The sequence below is a fragment of the Lethenteron reissneri genome, chromosome 33, assembly GCF_015708825.2.
Source record: "Lethenteron reissneri isolate LAM-NWPU_2019-01 chromosome 33, ASM1570882v1, whole genome shotgun sequence".
Taxonomy (NCBI): Eukaryota; Metazoa; Chordata; class Hyperoartia; order Petromyzontiformes; family Petromyzontidae; genus Lethenteron; species Lethenteron reissneri.
In genome coordinates, this window is record NC_083811.1 from 9,628,465 (window position 1) to 9,653,397 (window position 24,933).

The 24,933-nt window shown below is 40.6% G+C and overlaps 1 protein-coding gene across 1 annotated transcript; it reads left to right on the forward strand.

Annotated features, from left to right (window-relative positions):
- The first annotated feature begins 663 nt into the window (after positions 1-663).
- ZDHHC17 (zinc finger DHHC-type palmitoyltransferase 17) lies at positions 664-24,396 on the forward strand. The gene is made up of 17 exons (XM_061564560.1): positions 664-791; positions 5,957-6,069; positions 6,573-6,695; positions 8,774-8,851; positions 10,302-10,446; positions 12,091-12,155; positions 13,234-13,396; positions 13,519-13,644; positions 13,770-13,912; positions 14,939-15,039; positions 15,697-15,821; positions 16,348-16,410; positions 16,612-16,705; positions 17,036-17,119; positions 17,963-18,120; positions 18,844-18,938; positions 19,598-24,396. The coding sequence occupies exons 1-17, from the start codon at positions 696-698 to the stop codon at positions 19,734-19,736; spliced, it is 1,911 nt and encodes a 636-aa protein (XP_061420544.1). The 5' UTR covers positions 664-695; the 3' UTR covers positions 19,737-24,396.
- The last annotated feature ends 537 nt before the right edge of the window (positions 24,397-24,933 follow it).

Sequence of the window (24,933 nt, forward strand, 5' to 3'; positions counted from 1 at the left end):
CGTTTGTAAGTGGTATAAAGCCTCACTTGGCCGTGCGTCGAGTTTATGAAGTCGCCGCGGGTTTGTGTGTTCGGTCCGTGGCTGTTGGCTCTCCGTGGCCAAAATCAGCGCGCGCTGCTGCCCCCTCGTGGTGGGGGGAGGGTGGGGGGGTGGATGAGAGGGGGGGGGGGAATGGGGGGGTGGATGAGAGGGGGATGGGGTTTAATGGGGGGGGGGAATGGGGGGTGGATGAGAGGGGGGGGTGTAATGGGGGGGTGGATGAGAGGTGGTGTAATGGGGGGGGGGGTGGATTAGAGGGGGAGGATGAGAGGGGGGGGGATGAGAATGGGGTGGATGAGAGGGGGGGTGGAATGGGGGGGGGAGGATGAGAGGGGGGTGTAATGGGGGGGGGATGGGGGGGTGGATGAGAGGGGGGGGTGTAATGGGGGGGGGGTGGATTAGAGGGGGAGGATGAGAGGGGGAGGATGAGAATGGGGAGGATGAGAAGGGGGGGTGTAATGGGGGGGGGTGTAATGGGGGGGAGGATGAGAGGGGGGGTGGAATGGGGGGGGAGGATGAGAGGGGGGGTGGAATGGGGGGGGGAGGATGAGAGGGGGGGGTGGATGTGAGGGGAGGGGGATAAGAGGGGGCAGGATAAGATGGGGGGGTGTGAGGGGGGAGGGATGAGAGGGGTAGCCCCGCCCCCTCTACCCACAATGCCGTGCGCGCCGGGGCCGAACAAGATGGCGGACGGCGTGAAAATGGTTGACGACGAGAAGCAGGCTGGCTGCGCGCCCGTATTCCAGCCCGAGGTAACGTCTCTCTCCTCCCCCCGGCCCGCAGCGACACCGCGACTGCTTGTAGCGTGTGTGTATCGCCGTTGTAACGATTGCGGTGATTCCGTTGTTGTGTTGCTTCGATGGCCGCCCCACGCGCTAGGTCTGTAGGCCGAGGCTTTCAGCGGTGTTCCTATCGGCGGTGCCCGGGAGGGGGAGGCTTCCTCGGTAGGGGTCTCTAGGCGAGGTCCTTGCACGAGATCTCTTACCGCAAGCCTCGGCGGTCCCGCTTTTGTTATTGTTGTTATCGGTGTTGTTATTCATGCAACGTTTGTGTTCGAGTTGTTGATAGAAGACCGGTTGATGGGTAGGGAGCAATGCATTTTGATCAGTGACGTCGCGCACGGACTCTGCACGGAATCACTGCTGCATAATCATTAGGGATGGTTTGGTCAAACGCCCTTTATTCTCTGCATGCATAGGGAAATCATTAACAAATATGCAACTGAACGTACATTATGTAGACGCAGACGTGCAATCGTGACATTTTAACTGCAGTTTACAATATCTTCGTTTACCTCCCGTGCAAAATGTTATCTTTTAACATGGAGGTAATGGAACTTCTCGCCCACACTATGCAGCCGAGATTATGCAATCATTATTTATTCCTTAGCATTGCTGTGCTGTTGGTTCCCTTGGGGAGATTACACGATTACAAATGGTAAAGCACTGGCGTCAAATGACATTGCATTGAGTAATGGGGCCACGTCTGAGCGGCGGTGCCCTTGCACAGGGTTGTAAACATGCATCACGCAGCGTTTCATACTGTGGTACTTTGTCAACAAATTCGTTCCTCGGCTACCTTTACACGCGTTTTTTTAGGGTTCACAACTTTAAAAGTAATGTTTAAAATAACTCGTTATGCGTTGGCTAAGTTCCTGTGAGCATCTGAGATCGCAAGTGCAGGGTGCCACTCGTGCTGAGCGGTAACTGAAGCGCAGTTGCGCTTAATTACACGTCGAGGAGGGTGCTATCCTGAACAGTGCCGCGTTAAGCGAGGTATTGAAGTATACACATCACGGGGCATACATACATAATAAAACAATGCACGTTTTAAATACATTTGCACTATAACATCAACCCTTAGTCATCCATACCTGTCAACCCATACGGTGTGCCCGTATTCTTGTACAGCGAGATTGAGTTTTCAGGTCCACACGTATTGCAGTTTTAATCCGGGCTTTGTAGGATGAACGTTGATATTCATAAGGGCACGGGGTGACCAATAACGTCTGAATTGGTCTTTAATAAAGTAGGCACTGATAAAGTGGTTGACAGGCGATGAGTCAAACCATGGCACATCATACCGTTCAGTCGCGCAGCTCAAGTATGGTTATTCGTCCTCGATCGCTTAGAAACCGCGTTCCGTGTTTTTGCTAAAAACGTGCCCGAATCGAACAAGAGCGTTCGCCTTGTATGGACGCACATTAAGCGCGACCTTTCCCATCGCGGCGGGTGGTTACGCTCTTGAACAAAGCTGCAATCGGTAAATCCGCGATCGACAAACTCAAAAGGCATAGTGTAAAAACAGGGTTTTGGTTTTTAACGTAAATTTGAATCATATTTTGATAGTGTTAAATATAACTTGCACTGTACAGCGCCCTGGAGAAGTGAGCACTAATCGTATCAGTGCTGAAGAGAGTTAAAGCATTGTACAGCGTTTTCTTACACAGGAGAAACATGTGAGGACTTGGCTCTAAGAAAGCTGTCTCGGGTGTGGACCAATCAACTTCTAGGACAGTGCATATCATTATCAGAGTTGTTTTTTGTTTGTTTGCATTTTGACTGCTTGTGTTGTGGTTATTGCAAACATGATCCCTTGTATAAAGGTGTCAGTTTTGTACCATTTGAAAGGGTAAACACCTTTTACTAGATTTTGCCACTGATAGTGTTAATGCTTACCCCGAGCTCTCAATACTCTGATAGTGCGCTGTTTTTGAGTTGTACGCCTTTTGACGTCATCTGGTCCAACACCAATGGAGACTCGGCTCTAAGAAAAGCTGTCTCGGGTGTGGACCAATCAACTTCATGGACAGTGCATATCATTATCAGAGTTGTTTCTTTTTGTTTGCATTTTGACTGCTTGTGTTGTGGTTATTGCAAACATGATCCCTTGTATGAAGGTGTCAGTTTTGTACCAGTTAAAAGGGTAAAAACCTATTACTATATGAGGACTTTATTGGGGTATCGGTAATAGCCCCAATAATTCAGCTGGTGCATTTTCCTGTACTCGTACGTGGCAGCAGTGGGAGACGAGGTTTGAGGAGCTACTTGGCTCAGAGCATACTCTATGTGCGTATGTATGTGGAATTTCTTTCGCACCGTACGTAGTCAACCGTGATAATCGGAGGTAATGTAATTACATTGAATAACAAATCTATTTTTACAAATGTAATAGTGACATAGGGACGGGGTGGGGGTGTCATTGGCTGAGCGAATGTAAACAGAGCAGGCTCGTTTCGTCATCACTGTTGCGTACTCTTCAGTTAATACGTAATATTTAAAAATACTCTTTTTTATATAACACGCTTTAATGAAGTGTACCGTACTCGTAATGCCAAAACTCCACGACTCCAGGAAGTGGCCCCGAAGCTTGCCATAACGTAAGGGATCGTGGTGATTTACAGTTGAGCGTGGACAATTAAACCCAAGCCGAAACATAACATATCAAAAAGATGGTTTAAAAAACATTTTTTTATTGTCATCAGTATGACATACGTATACCAATTTTGCAGTCGATACCATATTGGGAAGCGGGTTAAAATTGAGTTACAGGATTTGAGGATACGACAACAGACAGTGAGTTAAATAAAAGCGTGCAAAATAGAAACTGTCGATTTGTGAATTTTCTTTTCATCAAATGTTTACCCAAGAGCGTTATAATGAATCTGCGTTCTACGAGGTCGCTCCAAGGAGGTCTTCCTTTCCAGTATTTCCCTCGTTATTCGCGAGTGATGCGTTCCGGAGATGCTCGTGAATAACAAATTCTGCGGCTAATGATATTCGCCTACAGAAACCTTTTCTTTTAATGGATTACCTTAAATACATAAATAAGCTATTAAATGCATGAAAATTATCTCATCACTTTGTCACATCACATTCTCTCTCGTTGCAGTCGTATAGAGTGCCAGATGCGATTCGCGGATAGCCAAAATCGCGAATAGCAAATTCGTGAATAACGAGGGAATAACTGTATATTTAAGTAAACATGAAAATAAAGGTAGGGATAAAAAGACGAGTACATTAAATACTCTGCTGTTAAAAAATAACAAACTAAAATACTTTGCATGAATGTTGATGAAGTGTATTCTTCAGCGATCAGCAAACTATATCTCTGAATTTGGCGTGAATGGTAAAAAACCCACGATAGGTGAAGTTTGAGTGTAAATAGATCGTATGGAAGAGGAGTTATTGTAGCCCTTTATTTCGTTAACCTTATACAGAATGTACAAAGCACATGTACTTGTGATACCAGTGACATACAGTAATCACCACATTGTCACATTAACTGTATTGCAAATATTTGTCTGCAGACTATTAAGATTTTTCTACATTCATGTGTGATCATTTTTGAAAAAAGTGTCTATTTAACTCCAGGCTGCACAGGAATAATTTGTACTTTTCATTTATAATTAATAAAACCTAGGCAGCACACAGCCCATTGGTAGGATGACTGCTATTGTGTGGGATTATTATCAGCTTAGCCAGCAGCTTTAGCAGCAGGGAACTTGTCGGGTGCAGCAAACCCTTGGGGATGAGCCCTCCCATCTGGCACCTGCAAAGACCGGGTCACTGGGGAGCAAAATACGTAGCATTAAAGGAGGATGGTTGAAGTGCTCGAAATAAAGATGGTCATTTAAAAGAAGATGCAACCCAGGACACACACAGCTGCTGTAGATGCCCTACTCAAGCTACGTATCAGTTTGAAGCTTTCTAAATGATAAAGCAAGGTTGAAATCACGTGTCACCATAGCCGCTCTCGTGACAAGCATTGACATGTGAAAACATGGGAGCGTTGTAAATGGAGTGCCATAAAGTGTGCTTAACTATGATATGTGATGAAACCTAAGACCAGTATCAGCCTGGGCATATTCTATAAGTGGTACGTTTAATCCTTGATTACTTCTTGGGAAATTATACATGTTTCAGCTTGTCCCTCAACGCCGGTCAGTGATTCGGTGACCGCTAACCCAAAAACATCCGCAAGTAATCTGATTACTGTTAAAATGGCTGAGTAGCAGGCTCACTGAATTGTTTTGAGCCCGTTGTAGCAATGCACAGGGGGTGATAATTGTGGGCTTTAGGGGTCCTTCTGTCAGTGGTCTCCAAGGCCGTTTTAATTGTTTTAACCTAAATCTGTTAACATTCCTATCACCAACTTAGTTTTGTTCATTCTTTGGAGAAAAGCAAGTAGCTGATCTTTATATATGTTTTAGAAAGTTGAGTAAGCAACCGAGTGGTTTTTCCATAAATTGTAATATAATCAATTTTAAGTATTAAATGTTAAAATTTGCATATTGAAGAATAACTCGAAATTACCTTTAATTAAACAAGAATTTATGTATGAATTAGCTTCGTCCAATTTTTGTAATTTTAATTATAATCATGAGCAGTGTGACATTTAGAATTTTGTAGTGCTTAAAATTGGCCTGTTATTTTTCTACAAAAAACTATTTCGGTTTTAATTACCTACTTAGAAAAAACTTAACACATTCGCCAATAACAATACCTTAAAAGAAAAAAGAAACTAGGTGACGTTTCAGGCAATGGTCCTTTTCATTCCTCATAATTACCTACTTAGCTGTTTTCCTCAATACTGTGCTGGCTGGTATCATAGACCTCAGGCATTACGAATGGGAGTCTGGATTTTTCAGCTGAAAACATAATAGATTAGGTGTAACCCAAATGGACCTAACTTTGACAGTTTCTCAAATTAATACAATACAGTAAATGGCATTTGTGTGTTAATGATGGTATTAACCCCTTAAATTCCCATGCAATAAACATTTGAAAATATGTGATTAAGCAGCTAACTCCAGTAATAAGTAACAATGTGGATGGTTTAGAAATCTGGATGTTCTGAAAAGCAATTGTTTATGTTAATTTTTGATTCATATTATGCTATGCTTGTGCATTTGCAGTCTGAAACGAAGGCCAGTTTCAACAATAGCCAAGGCTTCAACGATTCTTCTGGCAAACCGCAAAAACACCATTCAGATGACTACAGTACCTGGGATATCATCAAAGCAACACAGTAAGTGCAGCCGCTCTACTAGCCTGTGATTGTGATACAGTGCAGTTATTTCCTTTTCCTATGAAGAATTGTTAATTGTATGCAGCACAGATTATTATTATTACCGTACTTACATATATTCTTATCCAATAAAGTCTCAATTGTGGTACTTTTTTTTCAAGAGAATCCAGCATTGAGATGTTTGGCTCTTTCCATTGATTGAGTGCTTTGCATGCGAGCTGAAAAAAAACATTTACTTAGAAACTCATGAATACAATGGGATAACACCCCAATATCTTCATATATTTACAAACTAGCACAGTTATAGACCTTTGAAACTAGCCCAGTAAGTTTGTCAGTTTCAAAGGTCTATAACTGAACTACAAATCCTGCCCCAACATTTCTGGTTAATAGGCTTGAGTCACCACACCCAGTTTTAACATGCTCTGTGATACACACTTCATAATAGACACATCTGATATGTGTTTGCCCATATATTAATGTGGTTTGTTGTTGTGCTGTAGATACGGGATCTTTGAGCGCTGCCGGGAACTGGTAGAAGCGGGTTATGATGTCCGACAACCAGACAAGGAGAATGTCACCCTGCTGCACTGGGCAGCCATCAACAATCGCATTGATCTTGTCAAGTGAGTCAACCGATTGACAAAGCAGCCGCTTCATTAATGGCCACTTGCTGTGGGGAAATTGCATTCGCACCAGCACAGGAGCATTATTATTTTCAGTATAATCTAGATTTGAAGGTTTCGTGACTGCAGGGATCCATACTCTTTGGTTCTTTCGGTAAAGTCACGTAGGTATAAAATAAATTAAATCACGACGTTTCGATTGCAACACAAGCAATCATAAGGTGGGAAAACCACAGCAAGAAAAATGTTTTTTGCTGAAGTGGGAGAGAGATGCCGTAGTAGCTCTCTCAGCCTCCCACTTCCAGCCCTGCCCACTTCCCCCCGTCCAGTTTCACGTCCCTCGCCTAGCGTCCACGCAACGCTCCCTTCCCCCTACCCCCCTCTCTCTCCCCACTTGCCCCTCCACCCTCTCTTAACTATATAACCTCTTACTACGGCATCTCTCTCCCACTTCAGCAAAAAACATTTTCTTTGCTGTGGTTTTCCCACCTGATGATGAATGCTTGTGCTGCAATTGAAACGTCGTGATTTAATTTATTTTATACCTATGCGACTTTACCGAAAGAACCAAAGAGTACTTTCAGTATAATTACACCAATGGCCATGGAGGGCATGTGGACGAGATACTCTAGTTTCACAAGTGTAGACTAACTGATTCATAATGTAATAATTTATAGATAATGAGTATTGCTGATATAACATAAATTTGTATTCTACATGAGGATGGAACTTCAGTTATTGCTTCCCAAAAGATGGACTGAGCAGTAATCAACAGGTTATTTTCACTAAATTTTTTCAGATTCGTAAGTTGTACATTATTTGTTTTACAATATTTTAGCAGTTTCTTCTTTGCTTAACCCCCACATAGTCCATAATGCTGTATAATGCCGTTACTGGATTAGCTCTGGCCGTTCCCGCAGCTTGATTGTTTTAATATTTAAAGATACATTCTGTTTATCTGCAAAGCCTATCATGCACAGCATAGTAGTTGCAGTGTGTCTTCTTAATCAAGAGCAACACTGAAGGCACATCGTGGGTGAATTGGCCTGATGCAAATGCTGAGCTAGTGGAGCATTCGAATCAGGGAAGTTAAAACATATATTGTAAAAAACACAGAAAGAAGGTCCATTCATAGAAAACACGTTTTCTTGCTGATGTAAAAAGAGGTTAATGGTTCTGATGCTTCCTTTAAAAAGACTTTAGTGTTTGTAAAGATGTAATTTTTATCACATGATTTTGTGCAGTGTTAGTCCGAAATGGGACTTAAATATTGATCTCCGTTCATGATTAAAGGCATCGGTTATGAGGCACAAATGTGTTGTATTTAGACAATATAATGAGGATTTGTTTTCTTCAACCAAACTAGTACATTACAGTATAGATTTGTTGCGTGAAATTCTGTATTCAAATTATTTACGTTAAGATGAATATGTTGGTCAATCATTTCTTTGCATGCACTCTTTATCAGAATTATGTCTTCTGTGGCACTGCTGATATCTATCCCCAGGAATATTATTTCAATCTAGGGCATATGGTGGAAAATTTACCCATGTCATGTTTTTCCTGCATAATATTAATCTCCCGCTTGCTGATATTACAGATTAAATCTGTCATCTTAATTGGGCTTTATATTTGGTGCATTAAATTGATTAGTTTATTTCATGTGTGTTTTTTATTAAACATGTGCACGTGTTTTTTTATTGATTTAACCAAAGGATCAGCATTTTTAATATATTATTTTGCAACAGCCCATTGTAGTTTGACTAAATGTGGAAAGTTTATTAAGTTTATACTTCAGTACACTTGCTTAATGGTGAAACCATGGGATGTTTTAGACCAGCAAGCATCCAACTTAGAATGCTGAATGTTCAACGTAAAAGACTGCATTCTTTAATGGTAAATGTACTCAGAGTTTGGTTGTATTTAAAACTCATGTTTTGTCTGAAAATAAATATCTTTTGCACTGGATTTTATTGGAGGAGTGAAATTTCAGGGAGTGACATTTCTGGAGGGCATTGCTTAGCATGTGGGTGGATAAATGGATGATGATATGAAAATCTGAACTTCCTGTTGTGAAGGTTCTATATTTCTAAAGGAGCCATAGTGGATCAGCTTGGAGGAGACCTCAACTCCACCCCTCTTCACTGGGCCACACGGTAATGTGCCAGTCATGGCTTTCACGTGGCCATGGAAACACAATTACACTGCATTTCACATTCAGAAACTGCAGATTGGCTCCTCTGCCACATGTCACTTTATGGCACAGGCTCTTATTTAAGATTTCTGCAGTGCATAAATAAATGTGCTCTTTGCTCTGAATGTGTTACCTTTAAGGTCATACCCTTCAAATGCAATTACTGAGAACATGAGCAGCTACTAGCATAACTGATCCATCTAACTCTCTTGTACAAAGCACGCTGGAGAATTATTACAATGATTTCAATCACTCTAAGAAATACAGTAATTTGAATCTTGTGTTAGCTGTTCATTGTCGCTACATTTTGTTAGTTAGACCTCTTTAAATTTGTGAAATACATTTGTTAGAAACATCATGGAGTTGCTGTGGGAGTAGGTACACATTTTCTTCCAAGTGCAGCACATTCACAATTTAATCAACATCTGTGTAGTCACAACTTTCGGAGCATTGTATATGACACTTGTGTTTACAAGCCCTGTAACTGACATGTTTGCACATTATGTTTAAACTAGGAACGCACGTGGTAAAAAAATACTATGTGATGTAATACTCTATAGTACGCACAGCGCGTACCGGGTTGAGAGGAAAAGGAGCCCTCCATGTGTACTGTACAGGCATAGCGTAGTGCGTGGAGGGCTATGTGCGTACTACGTGGACTCAGTGTGGAGGAGTGGGACATGGTGGAGTTGCTCGAGTCTCATGGTGAGGACCTGTCTAATGAGGTTCTGATGCAGCTAGAACAACAATGAGCTGAGGAAGATGCCGATGAAACGATACTATCACCATATTCTTGGTTCTTTCGGTAAAGTCACGTAGAAGGGAAACAATAAAATAATAAAAATATAAAACAATAAAATTCTCACGACGTTTCGACTGCAACACAAGCAATCATCATCAGGTGTGAAAAACAGCCACTTTTTAAAATTTTCTTGCTGTGTTTTTCCACACCTGATGATGATTGCTTGTGTCGCAGTCGAAATGTCGTGAGAATTTTATTGTTATATTTTTATTATTTTATTGTTTCCCTTCTACGTGACTTTACCGAAAGAGCCAAGAATATGAATCCCTGCAGTCACGAAAGCTTTAAATCAAAAAGATACTACCACCGCGAATATTAACTGGAGTTCACTGCTACAAGTAGCCGTACCAGCAGAAGGCAAATGTTTTCCAGCTGTCTTTGGACAGATTATTTTTTACATTCTGCAATCAGAAGATCTGGCGAAGAGCCCAGAAGAGATCCATCTGCTTCTGGTAAATATTCATGTTGCTCCAGTTTCATGGACAGATGAAATCCCTTGATCATACCTCTTCATCTATTTAACTCTACCTCTGCTCACCCCAATAGATGCATTCATTGGTACATAGACGTATATGTGCTGTGCTTTAATTCCTTACCACCTGTGTTTCAGGCAGGGCCACCTGTCCATGGTGGTGCTGCTGATGAAGTATGGCACAGATCCCTCCCTGTTGGACGGAGAAGGCTGCAGCTGCATTCACCTTGCGGCTCAGTTCCAGCACACAGCCATCGTTGCGTACCTCATAGCTAAGGGCCTGGTGAGTGGAGCGGTGATGCTAAAAAGGAGCCCAATCAATGACATCCACATTGATAATTATCAATCTTCTTAATTCTTTTCGTTTGGCAATGTCATTTAAAAATTGAAACTGTAACCGATTCAGTTGTAATCCATATAGATACTAGTGCATTATACTGCATTGACGGACAGCATTCATGCATGTCGCTTTTTACCATTTGGATTTATGTCAAGTATAAAACTGACCACATCTCAAGATACAGTAAAATAACATTGGCCATAATTATTTTATTGAGAGGCAGTTGTTGATAGATTGTTCAAAAAGGTAGGTGCTGAACCTGGGCTGGAGCAGTGGCAGCGAGTGGACAGTACAGATTGCTGGGGGAAAGGAGTTCCAGACAGTGGGGGGGGCGGGGGGGGTGCAGCAGAAAAGAATGAGCAATCAATCTCCCACCAAATGAATACTTTATATCAATGTTCAATATAGTGGCTTCTCATCTGCACCGGGTTGGTGTCGTGGTTATTTTACTGGTAGGAACGAAGTGGACCAGCCTACAATAGATTATATCGTCCGTCCGTCCGTCCGACCGTGTAGCAACATCGCCCCCTACTGCAAACACTTGGCATGACCCTACAAAAACCTTTAGACTCAGTGACGCTTTCCTGACTAAACAAGTGTAACATTTCCTTATAATTCCCTCAGATAGCTTTTAATTAAAACATTTAAATTAATGAGGCTTTCCTAGCTAAACAAGTGTAACATTCCCTTATAATTCCCTGAGATAGCTTTTAATTAAAACTCTGAAATAAAAAAATAATATCGTCCATCCGTCCGTCCGTCCGATGTCCGATTACGTGTAGCAACATCGCTCCCTACTGAAAACACTTGGCATGACCCTACAAAAACCTTTAGACTCAGTGAGGCTTTCCTGGCTAAACAAGTGTAACATTCCCTTATAATTCCCTGAGATAACTTTTAATTAAAACTTTGAAATTAAAAAATAACTCACAGCGCCCTAAAGCCTACAGCTAGGCCTAAAGACTCGAACTACGCCTATCACTCTCCCTTCGTATCGTACCCCCGCGTGTGTGAAAGGGAGTTAATGTTTTACAATGTTACATTCCCTGATTTTTTTAAATAGAAACATTTACATTTAAAGCTTTTACATAAATAATTAAAACATTTAAATTACAAATTAACTCACAGCGGCCTAACGCCTACAGCTAGGCCTAAAGCCTAGAACTAGGCCTCACACTCTCCCTTCGTATCGTCCGATTCGGTGTAGCAACATCGCCCCCTACTGCAAACACTTGGCAGGACCCTACAAAAACCTTTAGACTCAGTGGGGCTTTCTTGGCTAAACAAGTGTAATAATACATTATGTTTATATTCTTTGGTTATTCGTTCCTACCAGCCCACCCCGCAGGGTCCTGTTTTATATTGTGGGTAAAATAAGTTTGATTTATAAGTCAGGTTAATAGGTGAGTATAGTTAAAATTGTCGGTTTTATTATTAAAAAGGTTTTGAGGGTGGGTTTGGTTACATTTAAAGAATCTGGCTTAAAGCATGTTCTTCGAGCATTGTTTAAAATGTTTACCAGACTTTTCATGTTAGTTTGTGCCTTTATGACATTTTTAAATGCAACCTCTGGGCCTGTTATTTCAGGATGTGGACATGATGGACCAAAATGGAATGACGCCATTGATGTGGGCGGCATACCGGACGTACGGGTAAGAGGACGTCCTGTAGTTTGCGCCAGACATGAGGAACGATAGACATTCAGAGTGGTAGTTAGCCGCGACAATTATCATCTGGATTATCAGGTTTAGAAAAATACATCTATTTTGCAGTGTCTATCATGATGGTAATTTAAATAAATGCAGCAGCAGTTTATTGTAGCTGGTTCTTTTGTGGGATAAAACATTATGCCGTTTGATTATAATTCCAAATTTATTTTCGGGACTTGTAAAAAAAACATCAAGCTAGTGCATTTGAAAGTAATTTGGAGAACTCTTAAAATTTCAAATGTCGGTTTGTAAAAATGTGCTATTGGATTTAAATTGACAAGCATGCATTTTGTTGTATCCCAAAATACATAATGAAAATAATAATGAGGTCCATGCCAGAAGTCCTTCTGGACCGTTATTTTACCAGCAGTGTCTTTTTTTAAATAGGGAAACTCATGATCCATTTTGACATTGTGACTTTATGGGTCACATTAATGGGGTGTGGTATGTTCTCTGTTGTGTTGAGATGCATTAATCGGGAATATATTTCAATTAACAAAATAATTTACCTTTAAAATTGTTATATAAAACACATGGTTTATTTAAATATAAACTGAAATAAGTTACATTTTGACTTAATTTTCGTGACTGCAGTAAATCATATTCTTTGGTTCTTTTGGTAAAAGTCACGTGGATAGAAAAAGAATACAAATAAGTGACAACTAATGTAGACTGTCGCCTGGTTCTTAATCTGAGTTGGTGTCCTCGCAGTCTATAATGTAGACAGTAGCAATGGTTACTAAGAATGTAGTATGCTCACTCAGGTTAAGAACCAGGCTACAGTCTACATTAGTGCCTTTTGTTTTTTATTCTTTTTTTTATTCACTTAATTCTTATTTTTTTATCTACATTACTTTACCGAAAGAGCCAAAGAATATGAAATAAGATAATCAACTCAATCTAAAGTACTGAATTTGATCAACTTAAATCATATTGGCCTGGTTTAGTGATGAATTTTGTTCTATAATGTCAGTTTCGCTGTAAAAAAAAAACATTGCCGTTTCCATTGGCTGTGATGCAGCGTGGACCCAACACGGCTGCTGCTCACATTCAATGCGACGGTGAACCTGGGGGACAAGTTCCACAAAAACACAGCACTGCACTGGGCCGTCTTGGCCAGCAACACCAATGTGATCGGCCTCCTGCTCGATGCCGGAGCCAACGTTGACGCGCAGAACGTCAAGGTGACGGCACATTGATGCGTCGCCACAAAACTTATTTCCCTCCTATTTCTGAAGTCCATGTTGGTTTAGTCCACAACACACTTTGGTCTATAAATTGAACCCCCCTGCTTCATTGTTTGCAGGGAGAGAGTGCTCTCGACCTTGCCAAACAGCGGAAAAATGCCTGGATAGTAAACCGGCTACAGGAGGCAAGGCAAGCCAAGGGGCTGGACAATGCCTCCTTCCTGCACAGGTTTAAATCAGACAAGGTATGTCATGTGCATTGTGCCATTGCCTCACTTGGGTTTTTACACTACTGTCAGAGATGCCCTTGGGATCTGGTTCTTTCGTTTCTGTTCTGAAATGTGTACTTGCCTCGGGTGTTCCCATTCAGTCGGTACGTCAGAAAGTGATGCTGGGCACTCCTTTCTTGGTGATCTGGCTGATCGGTTTCATCGCTGACTTGGACACTGGCTCCTGGCTCATCAAGGGGGCTCTTTACGTCGGGGTCTGGGCTCTCGTGCAGTTCCTGTCAAAGTAAGTTCCAATTTGTGGTCTACTTAAAACCCAGGTTTTAGCTGCCATTGTGTAATGGTTACCACACTCCACTTGCAACCAGAGGTCGCCGGTTCCATTCGATCTTCCGGCGTAGCAATTGAAACAGTGGGAAAGTTTCTCAAATCCCCCTGCCTCTTATCTACCTAGCAGTATGAATGGATACACCACAGTTAGTCGATTTAGTAGATCGCATGTGGTGGGAGAAAAGTGTGGGTTCGCCCATCTTTTCCAACACATCTGGTCTGAAGAGAAGACCATATACCCTCAAGAGTTCACTCCAGTGGAGGCCCTTGCCCCAGGAATGGCATACGCAAGCAATTGCAGGGCCACACCTTTAGACCCTGGAGTGCGTTCAGAAGTTGGTGAATGGCTGGTTAAGGCTCATGGAGCATGCTCTCTCTGTTATTTCCTATTGGCTCTGCTAAGATGAAGATAATTGCCAGGGTTATTTGGCCCTTTGGCAACATGTGAATTGCACCCATGGTCTTAGCATTGCATGTTGACTTGCGTTGCACTGAATGGACACCTGTTGTTAATTTATGAGAATAATACAGAAAAATGGCTGCCGCGGGGTACACTTTCTGCCTCGCGTCCCCCCTTCTCTACCCCCCCTGCAGCCGATCTCTCTCGTGCTGCTGTGGTGGTCGACTTTACTCCAGTGACCTGGGTGCTGCTGCGGGGTCCACTTTCTGCCCTGCCTCCTCCCCCACCCCTTCTCTCTCCCCCCCCCTGCAGCCGATTTCTGAGATCTCTCCAAGTGCTGCCGCGGAGTCCACTCTCTCCCCCCACCTCCTCTCTCCCCCCTGGACTGCCGAGGCCTATATAACCTCGTGCCATGGCAGATCTCTCGCCGACTTCAGCAGTTTTTTCTTACTGTGGTTGTCCCACCTGATGACGATTGCTTGTGTTGCGATCGAAACATCGTAATCTATTATTTTTCTACCTTCGTGACTTTACCGAAAGAACCAAAGAATGTGTAAACATTGTTTCTTTTTCTATTTGCAGGACATTTTTTGACCACTCCATGCACAGTGCCCTGCCTCTGGGCATCTACTTGGGAACTAAATTCTGGATGTACATCACCTGGTTTGGATGGCTGTGGCCAGATATCCTTTGCTTTCAGCAAACCGTTGTACAGGAAATCCTCGCCAAATGCGGTTTTACCGAACGCGTGTTTTGTCTATATACGGTTTACTAAATGAGGAATATTTTCAGGAATACGGGGGTAATGTTTTGGCTATGAGTGGTTTGATGCTTCTACATCATTGGACCTCCTTTGCCAGTACCAAAATATAATAGTGGGGTTTTCCCCCTTTTTTCTGGCAACAAAACTGAAACATTTTTACAAGGATTCATGTCTGCATTAACCACAAAACTTGCAGTCAAAATGCAAACAAAAAACACACTCTGCATTGTCCTTGAAACTGATTGGTCCACACCAGAGACAGCTTTCTTTTGAGCCTCGTCTCCTTGTGCTGCAGTTAATCTGTTGCAGTATCACTTGTATCAGAGTCCAATATACAGAATCATACTTATTGGGTTGGTTGCAGATCATACATTCAAAGTGAATTTACTGTTCTGGACAATAGTATGTCAAATCTGGGATTCTGGTACATGTAGTGTGCGTTTATTTTTAGTGCCATAATGTGTCTCTGAATATAGTTGACTCCTTCCCTTTAGTGTGTGGATATTGACAATATTTTTTTAATGCACTGTTTGGCTTTGCACTCATTGAGAGTAGTGTTCCTTAACAAGCCATGCACAACTGACCAGCCTTTCCATTCAGGTGCCCTTCTTAATAAACACTGCGGCTCTCTTTTACAACTTCGGCAAGTCTTGGAAATCAGACCCGGGTGTTGTAAAAGCCACAGAGGAGCAGAAAAAGAAGGTAAGATCAAAGGGTAGTTGGTGCCTAAAATGCTTACAGTTGTTTGAAACAACAGTCTTTCTGAAAACAGTTTTGAGGCCTTTTAAGGTGATTGCTAATGTTGGTGACATTTCTCTACACACTCACTTAAAATGTTTATAACTAATTGCATAATGTGTTTTTAGTATACACACTTAATGTCCACATAACGTTCCAATTTTACACACTCTTTATTTTAGTAGATGGTCATGCTTTTTTTACGTCTGCCTGGGCATATTTCTTACATTTTGAGTGACATTTGTAATTTTGTCTTAAGTTAAATTGCAAAAAGTGTCTTCCAAAAAATTGGACTCCTAGAAAAAGTACTGAAAAGTTTTAAGCCAAATTGATTCTGTTCATGGGTCTATATTACAGATTACAAAAAATGTTATCCTTCATGATGTTTCTGTCCAAATAAGTCTAACTAAATGTTCAAGGATTGTTTTAACACTTTGATTACACTTGCTTGTGTTGTGTACTTGCGTCTCTGTACTTGTGCCATTTTAAGACTATCGTGGAGTTAGCTGAAGCTGGGAGCTTGGATCTCAGCATATTCTGCAGTACATGTTTGGTAAGCAAAAGAGTTACAATTTCTATATTCTTTTATTCACAATATCTTTTTGCTATTGTATATTGCTGGAAGTTCATAATAGTTTAAATTCTATTGGGTTGAGTAGTCCTCAATATACTTCACACACCGTTCTTTGTAACAAGAAAATCATGAATAGTTTGCCTCTTGAAACTTATCCAGTGTAATTACTAACATTTTCAGATCCGCAAGCCAGTGAGGTCCAAGCACTGCTCTGTGTGCAATCGCTGTATTGCCAAGTTCGATCACCACTGTCCCTGGGTCGGCAACTGCGTGGGTGAGCATTGCCATCAAAGGTCACCACGTGACGACAGTTCCCATTTTGTGTTTTTTGCACAAGATCCTTAACTTTGATTTTGAGCACACTTGTTTGTTTTCAAAGGGATCATGCTCATTGTGCTGTCGTTCCATTCCACCCATGCGTAATTTTGAACATTGTGGGGAATTGGGTTCTCACCAAATTTCCACCAAGCAGTATTGCATCAAGTGATCTCACCGATTGAGAGCATTGTTATTAAGATGAAAGATGCTAGAGAAGTGTTTTAACAGCTCAAGTCATACAATCATTGGTTCCTTTGCATATGTTGATTTTTACTCTCTTGTCAAGGTGCTGGAAACCACCGCTATTTCGTTGGCTACCTCTTCTTCCTGCTGGGAACTATATGCTGGCTGATCTACGGGTGCATCATATGTGAGTGATACATTGTGGTTTAAACATTCAGGGTTACTCTTCTTAGAAAATAACTTTTCTATGACATGTTTTTAAACCATGGGACCTCTTTTGCCAGTACCAAAATATGCGAATAGGTTTTACCTTTTTTTCTGGAAACAAAACAGGTGTTAAGATGTTTAAACACCAAACTGTGAAACCTTTTACAAGGAATCATGTCTGCATTAACCACAATACTTGTGGTCAGAATGCAAACAAAAACATACTCTGATAATATATTGGCGTTGTCTTTTAAACTGATTGGTCCACACCAGAGACAGCTTTCTTTTGAGCCTCGTCTCAAATGGTGTTAGACCAGAGGGCGACTTTTGGTGTGTGTTTTTTGTTTGCATTCTGACCACAAGTATTGTGGTTATTGTAGACATGATGCCTTGTAAAAGGTTTCAGTTTGGTGTTTTAACATCTCGACACCTGTTTTGTTGCCATAAAAAAGGGGAAAACCTATTCTCATGTTTTTAAACGTTTGTTTTTTGCCATGCAAATTCAGTGTCACCGAAACTTTCATATTGATACATTTACATGCAAAGTAAGAACTAGATTATACAGAATGTGGTGGCTCATTATATCTTGTATATCAGTTTTATTGGTTTATGGAAATATCCTCAATATATTTTGGCCAACAGATTATGATAGATTAGTCTTGGAGTTTAATACATTTTAAGTCATAGTTAACTTGGTTCTGACTTACTAAAACACCTTATTCCACATCAGTTATATCTCCATTGAATTCCAGGACAGCATGTTTAGTATTTGAGTCTGGGTATCCATTGTGGTCAACGTTGCGTTTGGATTGTTTAACCGCAGTCTGGAGCCGGCGGTGCCACACGACGTACCACACGGATGGCTTCTGGACATACGTGTCCCAGGTGGCTATGTGCTCGCCCTGGATCTTCTGGATGTTCATCAATAGCCTCTTCCACCTCACCTGGGTCACCATCCTGCTCATGTGTCAGCTCTACCAGGTGTTCATGTTCTCTGATTGTCCTGGTTACACTGAGTACAGACTGCATAGGATTGTGCTATTGCCTCTCGACCCACTGAGTTTGTTCTGGCTCTGGTCAGTGTGATACTTATTATTGTGTTGTGGGTCATTTCACTCTGGAAATTACATTTCAGATGCAGGTCATATTTGCATTCCATACTGAACATGTGTGTATCGGGTTCAGCTATACACATGCATCTAATATCTGTCCATATAAACCTAGCATCGCAATTACTTGCGAATCATGAAATGTAACAGGGTAAACATGCAACATTATTTCATACCTTTCAATCGTGTTCTTAATATGAGTGTAATTACTAATAGGTAACATATAGACATACCCTGGTTTATGCCCAGGATGCGTTCCTGAAAACCAGAACGTAAATTTAAAGTGGGCAGTTAGGAACTTGGTTGGACAGCGCATTCGTGCGATCCGTGTCACGCGGCGCAAGCTGCGTGGGGCGGCGCGTCACGTGGTGCTGAGCCCGCCCGGAGCGCTCTATGAAATACAAATCGAGGGTGTGGCTATGCACGACAGACAGGCAGACAAATAATCCCTGGTGGGCAGTGTGGAACTGTTGTTCCTACCTGTATAATTACAAAACTGATAATATTGTGTTGTTCACCCATGTTAATGTGTCAGATGCAGTATATTTGCTTTTACAAGTAATGATTTAACTTGTGTGATGATCTTTCTTTAAAGATTTCTTGCCTGGGAATAACAACCAATGAAAGGATGAATGCACGGAGATACAAGCACTTTAAAGTGACTGCCACAACCATTGAGAGCCCATTCAAGTGAGTGATTGTATGATACATTTTATAGCTGTAACAATTTATTGTGTTCTTTTGCAAAAAATTGATGTGGTGGCAAACATTTTTTGAAAAGCTTCAAAAGTCACTGAAATGGAAGATAGTGGGCAGATAGTAGCACAGTAAATGTGTGTGAATTTGCACAGACATTTGAGTGTTAAACTCCCCCTTCTAAACTTGTGGATTTTCTCTGGGCACCCTGATTACCTCCCACAGCACTCCAAAACTGTTCAACATTCCAAGGGATAACCTGCAGAAAATTGTACTGAGAGTCATTACGGCTTTCCTGATATAAAATACGTAACATAACGAAAGTCTTCAGTCATACAGCTTTGTCAGCCTGGAACAAACAAACATTACAGATGGTTGAGAAGTGTTGTACTTAAGTCAACGTGTGAAGTTATCTTATTCAGTTAAACATTTAATTCCACTTGTTTTGAGTTAAATTGAGTACACGTGACCTCTTAAAAAGTCTGTCTTCCATTGTAAAGCGGTAAACTTGGTCAGTGAATGTTTATCTTTACAATGTATATTGCACTTCTTTCGCACCGTACGTTGCCAACCGTGCTAATTGGTCATGCTCGCTCTTCCTCCCCTTGTGGCCTCTTTTTGTTTCTCCTCCACGATCTCGTTTCACCCTGAAGTCACGGCTGCTTCCGCAACTCGGTGGACTTCTTCCAGTGCCGCTGCTGTGGGCTGTGCCGACCCAGCGCTGTGGACTGGACACGCCAGTTCTCCATTGAGTATGACCAGAGTTCCGGCACGGGCTATCAGCTGGTGTAAGGGCCAACGGGCAAGGTCGTGTGCGAAGCTTGCTGGTGTGTGTGTGTGCAGGTGGTTGATACTGACTGTACGTTCTTGCTCTCTTCGAGTGGCAAATTTTGAACGCTGAAAACCTTAAACAAATATTGTTATTTATTAATGTTTTTTTTGTTGCATTGAGGCTGACAAAGCGTGCATGCATATACACAAACACATGCTATTTAAAGCTTTAGTTCAGATTTGGTAATACAAAGTTTCACCTAGCATTCATGAGATTGCACCACTTTGATAGGAAGTTCTTTGTGAAATGTGAAAACATCATGGCCATAGTTTTAGTAATTGCCAATTATTTGTTTGGTTAATGTGTTAGTTTAGAAAATCAGATCTAGCATTAAGTGTACTTTTCCAGTGTTATGTATCTTTTTTAATTGGTCTCTAAAAATGTTTATGGTCTTGGAGTGAAAATGCACATTCAGTGCATTTTAATTAGCTATCTTGGTTTTTTTCCTTCCGTATCATCAAAGTGGTACACTCTCTTGACCCATGCTATTTCATTTCCTTGCAATTAGTGAGGGGCAAGAGTTGGAGGAGTAGTGAGACTGAAAAAAAAAGTTTTTTTTTAACAAAGGATGAATGCAAGTGTGTTTAACATTCGGCGAATATTCAGCCCACTATCAAACCAAATAAAGATTGTATATGCATTATAGCAGGTGAGTCTTACATGTATTAAGCTTACTATGAACAGAAAAAAAAACACATAGGTTATATTAAACAATTTTAACATGACACCATTTTACACCCTTTTGGATGGTAGTTGTCAGTGGAATGCCTTGTTTATGTAAATGCGTCAGGCCCTCTTTGCTGTTAAATGTCTCACATTATTTTAAAATTAGAGGTTATTTTCAAACTTGCAGATGCTTTCGAGTGTACAGATTTGTGTAATTTGTAAGTTTCATTTCAGGTACAGTAGAGCCAATACATTTGTGTCTATTTAGTGGTGAGCTTGATACATCTATAATGTTCCATTAACATTTTTCAATGTGTGTTGTTCCAGGTTTGTTTTCTGTTGGAATGAGCATGCAGCACATTTTGATAATATTGACATCCCAATTTGTAATGATGCTGGATATTGGCATTAACCATATGACATCTTGATCGCTTTTGCATGTCTATGAATGTCTTTCTGGTCACTAGATTCAATTATGAGAAAATGCATTCTCACACAATCTGGAAAATGTGTTTTCAGTTGAAGGCCATGCAAGTGTTTGGTAGACATCACATTCTCATGTTATCTGAAATCACACGGACTAATTATCAAGTTATAGTTTTCTTTTTAACACCAATGGTACTTGACAACACATTTGGATGGTGTATAGTTGAACAGGAAGCACCAAGCGGTTTATTGACATTGTCGAGATTAATGTGTACGGAAATCCTCTTTGCCCAGCAGATCAAATATTGACTGGTATTGTCTGCGTAGTAATCGGGGAAACTTTAAGGAATATGAAATTAATGTAGCTGTGGGATTTTTTTGCTTTCGTTTTACCAAACTACTGTATAAATGTGCCAGGATAAGTTTACCCATAATGCCATAATGGCATGATGACAGAGCAGGTTACTATTCATCGTGGACATGTTGGGTTCTGGTGAAGGTGTATGTACAGTCCCAATTCATGTGGCAATTAAGGCACTCTTACCTCTGACAGACGCATCATTAATACTGGCACACAGGCCACGTTAATGAGAAGCAAGTTTGTTGCCAAGAGATCATGCCTCCAGGCCATGTAGGTTAAATCCATATTGAACACCTCTCACTTGACCAATATGATTGAGAATTGTTTCTTGGGTAAGCTCGTGAAAGTAAAATGTATGTCGTACACCCTCTTTTCACCCCGACATAGCCAATTGGTAAAGTTGTCACGAGAACATACGTGCCATTTCATTACTGCTTCAACAGACCAGTGTTGGAGAGCAATCCAATTGTTACCCAACCGTTAAAATATTGTAGATTTGAGGGTGTACGACACACATTTGACTTCTGAAACCCGACCCAAAAATTACAAATCCACATGATTTATCAGTGGTTGACAATGTAAAAATCATGGGCTTGATTTGAATTGTTCCAATACGTCAAGGTTAGTTGCACAGATTGCCCAAATAATCATGTGCTATCACTTGTTTGCGCTCTGTTATACGAAATGTAAATGTATGTTTTGATAGGTATCTTGAAAACAGCTGCTATAATTCTGAAGCTATTCAAGTACTGTATTTGGTATCGTGAAAACAATACAGTACAAGGTCTAAAAAGACACGGTGTCTTTGTGAATAACATTGGTATGGTTATGTAATACTTTCCCCCAGATAATTAAAAAATATTGGATCCGAAGATTTAGTGTTAATAAAAAAATCCCCAAAATTTTATTTAAAGCCAAGATTCATTTCTTTGCTCATCAAAACATTAAAATACTGTAATTTTTAAATGAAACGTACCTTCATATACCACATAATTATGGTTTTCTGTAATAGTCAGCCACAAGTCAGAAGTTGCAGGCAGCAACTGAAAGGTTTTTGCTTGGTCACTGTTATTTTCATAGTTTTTGATAAAATTATCGAAATTATATCACAAGCATGGGGAAGTGTGATGTTTATTTTCAAAAAAATAATGTTTTCTTTCTAGCCATTGTGTTTAGATATTGATGTGACATGGAGTTGTCAATATTTGTTACATCATACTTAAGTGAAATCACGTGACAATTTAATTGTTTTCAATTTGATCTAATTTGGGTGGGAGAAACGGGGTAGAAAAAGAGATGTAATGTGAATGACGATACAAGCTGTCAGCAAAACAAAGCAAGTAATTTGTATATAATGGAGGCTGTATAAAGCTGAGTGATAATTTCTTAACATTTATTTCTATGTTAGCACTGTAAACTAACCAACCACGTTTCGCCAGTATGCACAAATTGTTACAATAGGCTTGTTGCTGCCTGACTTCTATTGGCTCCCCCGACCTGCTTGAAAACGTCCTGGATAAAAGGCTGCAACTACGTTGAAAGTACCATGCAAAGAAATATATATCTGTGGACATTGTTAACTTAGCGTTAAGCAGCCACAAAATTAAAAGCTTGTAGCAGTGAACAACACTTTCTAATTGATATTCTTAGGCCTCGATTAAGCAATTGTTATGGCTCCTGAGATCTTTGTGTTTTTATGTTGAGCAGAATAATTAATATAGGGGCTTAAACTAATTGTGGCAATTAAGGAAACGTGTGAAAGTGTGCTAGCACATACCTTGGTTGAAATAACGAGACAGAAACTGGGCAAGCAAAATGTAAACGAGTGCCCTCAAAGGCAAGACAGGGTCTTCCCATCAGTGGAAGACATGGTGTGGCTGTTAAATACAAATTCATGTTACTTATTACATACTTCAATTCATTTTGTATGTAATAGCCTCACCCTGAAATCAGTGCTCTATAAAGTCTGAGCTTAAGCATACGTGTTGATTTGGGTGCAGCCGTGTTCCACTGAGTTTTCATGATAACATAGTCGCCTCGTATTAAGTGTGCGTGTATGGGTGAATGTTAAAGGGCCCAGGTAGAGTCATACAAATGAAACATGCAATTTGCAATATTTCCTGTTGAAAAAAATGCTAAATTGTTTGAAACAAGCTCGCATGACTACAAATCGTATTGCATCAATGTTTACAAGGTTTGTTTTATGCTTGGTGCATATCATTGTGTTCGGCAGTCTGTGTTGTGTACTAGAAAAAAATTCTTGGTGTGAACAATTTAAGGGAAAATATGTACCTTAGACACTTAAGGGTATGGTGAAAATATATAAATATTGACTTTGCTGTGTACAGTTGTTGGTTGTAGTTGTGCATTGCCACTTGCTGTTCTAGGACAGGAGGCCAAGCAATGTTATAACGTTTATCATTATAAATTGTGTAAATGATGCCCAATCTGAGAATAGGTTTCCCCTTTTTTCTGGCAACAAAATAGGTGTTAAGATGTTAAAACACCAAATTGAAACCTTTTTCAAGGAATCATGTCTGCATTAACAACAATACTTGTGGTCAGAATGCAAGCAAGAAACATACTCTGATAATATATGCATTGTCTTTGAAACTAATTTGGTCGACACCAGAGACATCTTTTGAGCCTAGTCTCAAATGGTGTTAGACCAGAGGACACCAAAAGGCGCCCTCTGGTCTAACACCGTTTGAGACTAGGCTCAAAAGAAAGCTGTCTCTGGTGTGGACCAATCAGTTTCAAAGACAATGCATATATTATCAGAATATGTTTTTTGTTTGCACTTTGACCACAAGTATTGTGATTATTGTAGACATGATTCCTTGTAAAGGTTTCAGTTTGGTGTTTTAACATCTCAACACCTGTTTTGTTGCCAGAAAAAAGGGGAAAACCCATTCTCAAATTTTGGTACTGGCAAAGGAGGTCCCATGATGATGCCCAATCTCATAAGCTTAAACATTCTGACATTTGCTGTATTGGAACAACTTGGTTGTGTTAAACCTTCTTGTATATTTGATTTTCTTTTTATATAAATGATTTATTTATGAGATGTGCCATAATTTTATTTATGTATAATTTCTATTTGAGTTAATGTAAAGCCGAATGACCGTAATATCTGACACTTTCAAAAATAAACTTCTTGTTCGACATTTCTTTATAGATGGCTGCTTGTATGAAACGTGGTTCGGTCTTCCACATTTTTTTGTGTTACAGTACAGTGGTTCAGGTTTGTAACGTGTTCCTGCTTCAGTCTACATGTCAATAAAGCAAACGCTTTGAGTAAATAAGAGAAACCGTTTCTCCGCTTCAGACACCTTGGATATTGTGGTGCATCATCGTAATCCAGTCGCTGGAAAGTAATATAATGGATCTTAGAGTAATGGCGCATGCTTGAACGACCATATATAGACTTCCAGAATTTTCCAGATGAGGGCGATATTTCATCATGATCAGTATCACCAGTATTTCTCATCTCTAAACTATTCTAAATGTGCCTTTCTCAGGAACAAAGCCTTTTCAGCACGACTCATTCTGTAGATTTGTTCGTTGCCAATTTGACCATCCATAACCAAATGCAACAGTCGAATTCTAAGGCTATTTTGTGCACTCTTTAGACCTGTTAATTAAGCCATGGTCATTATGCTGGAATGGCATGTTATTCTCACGTGTCCCCTCCCACATACCCT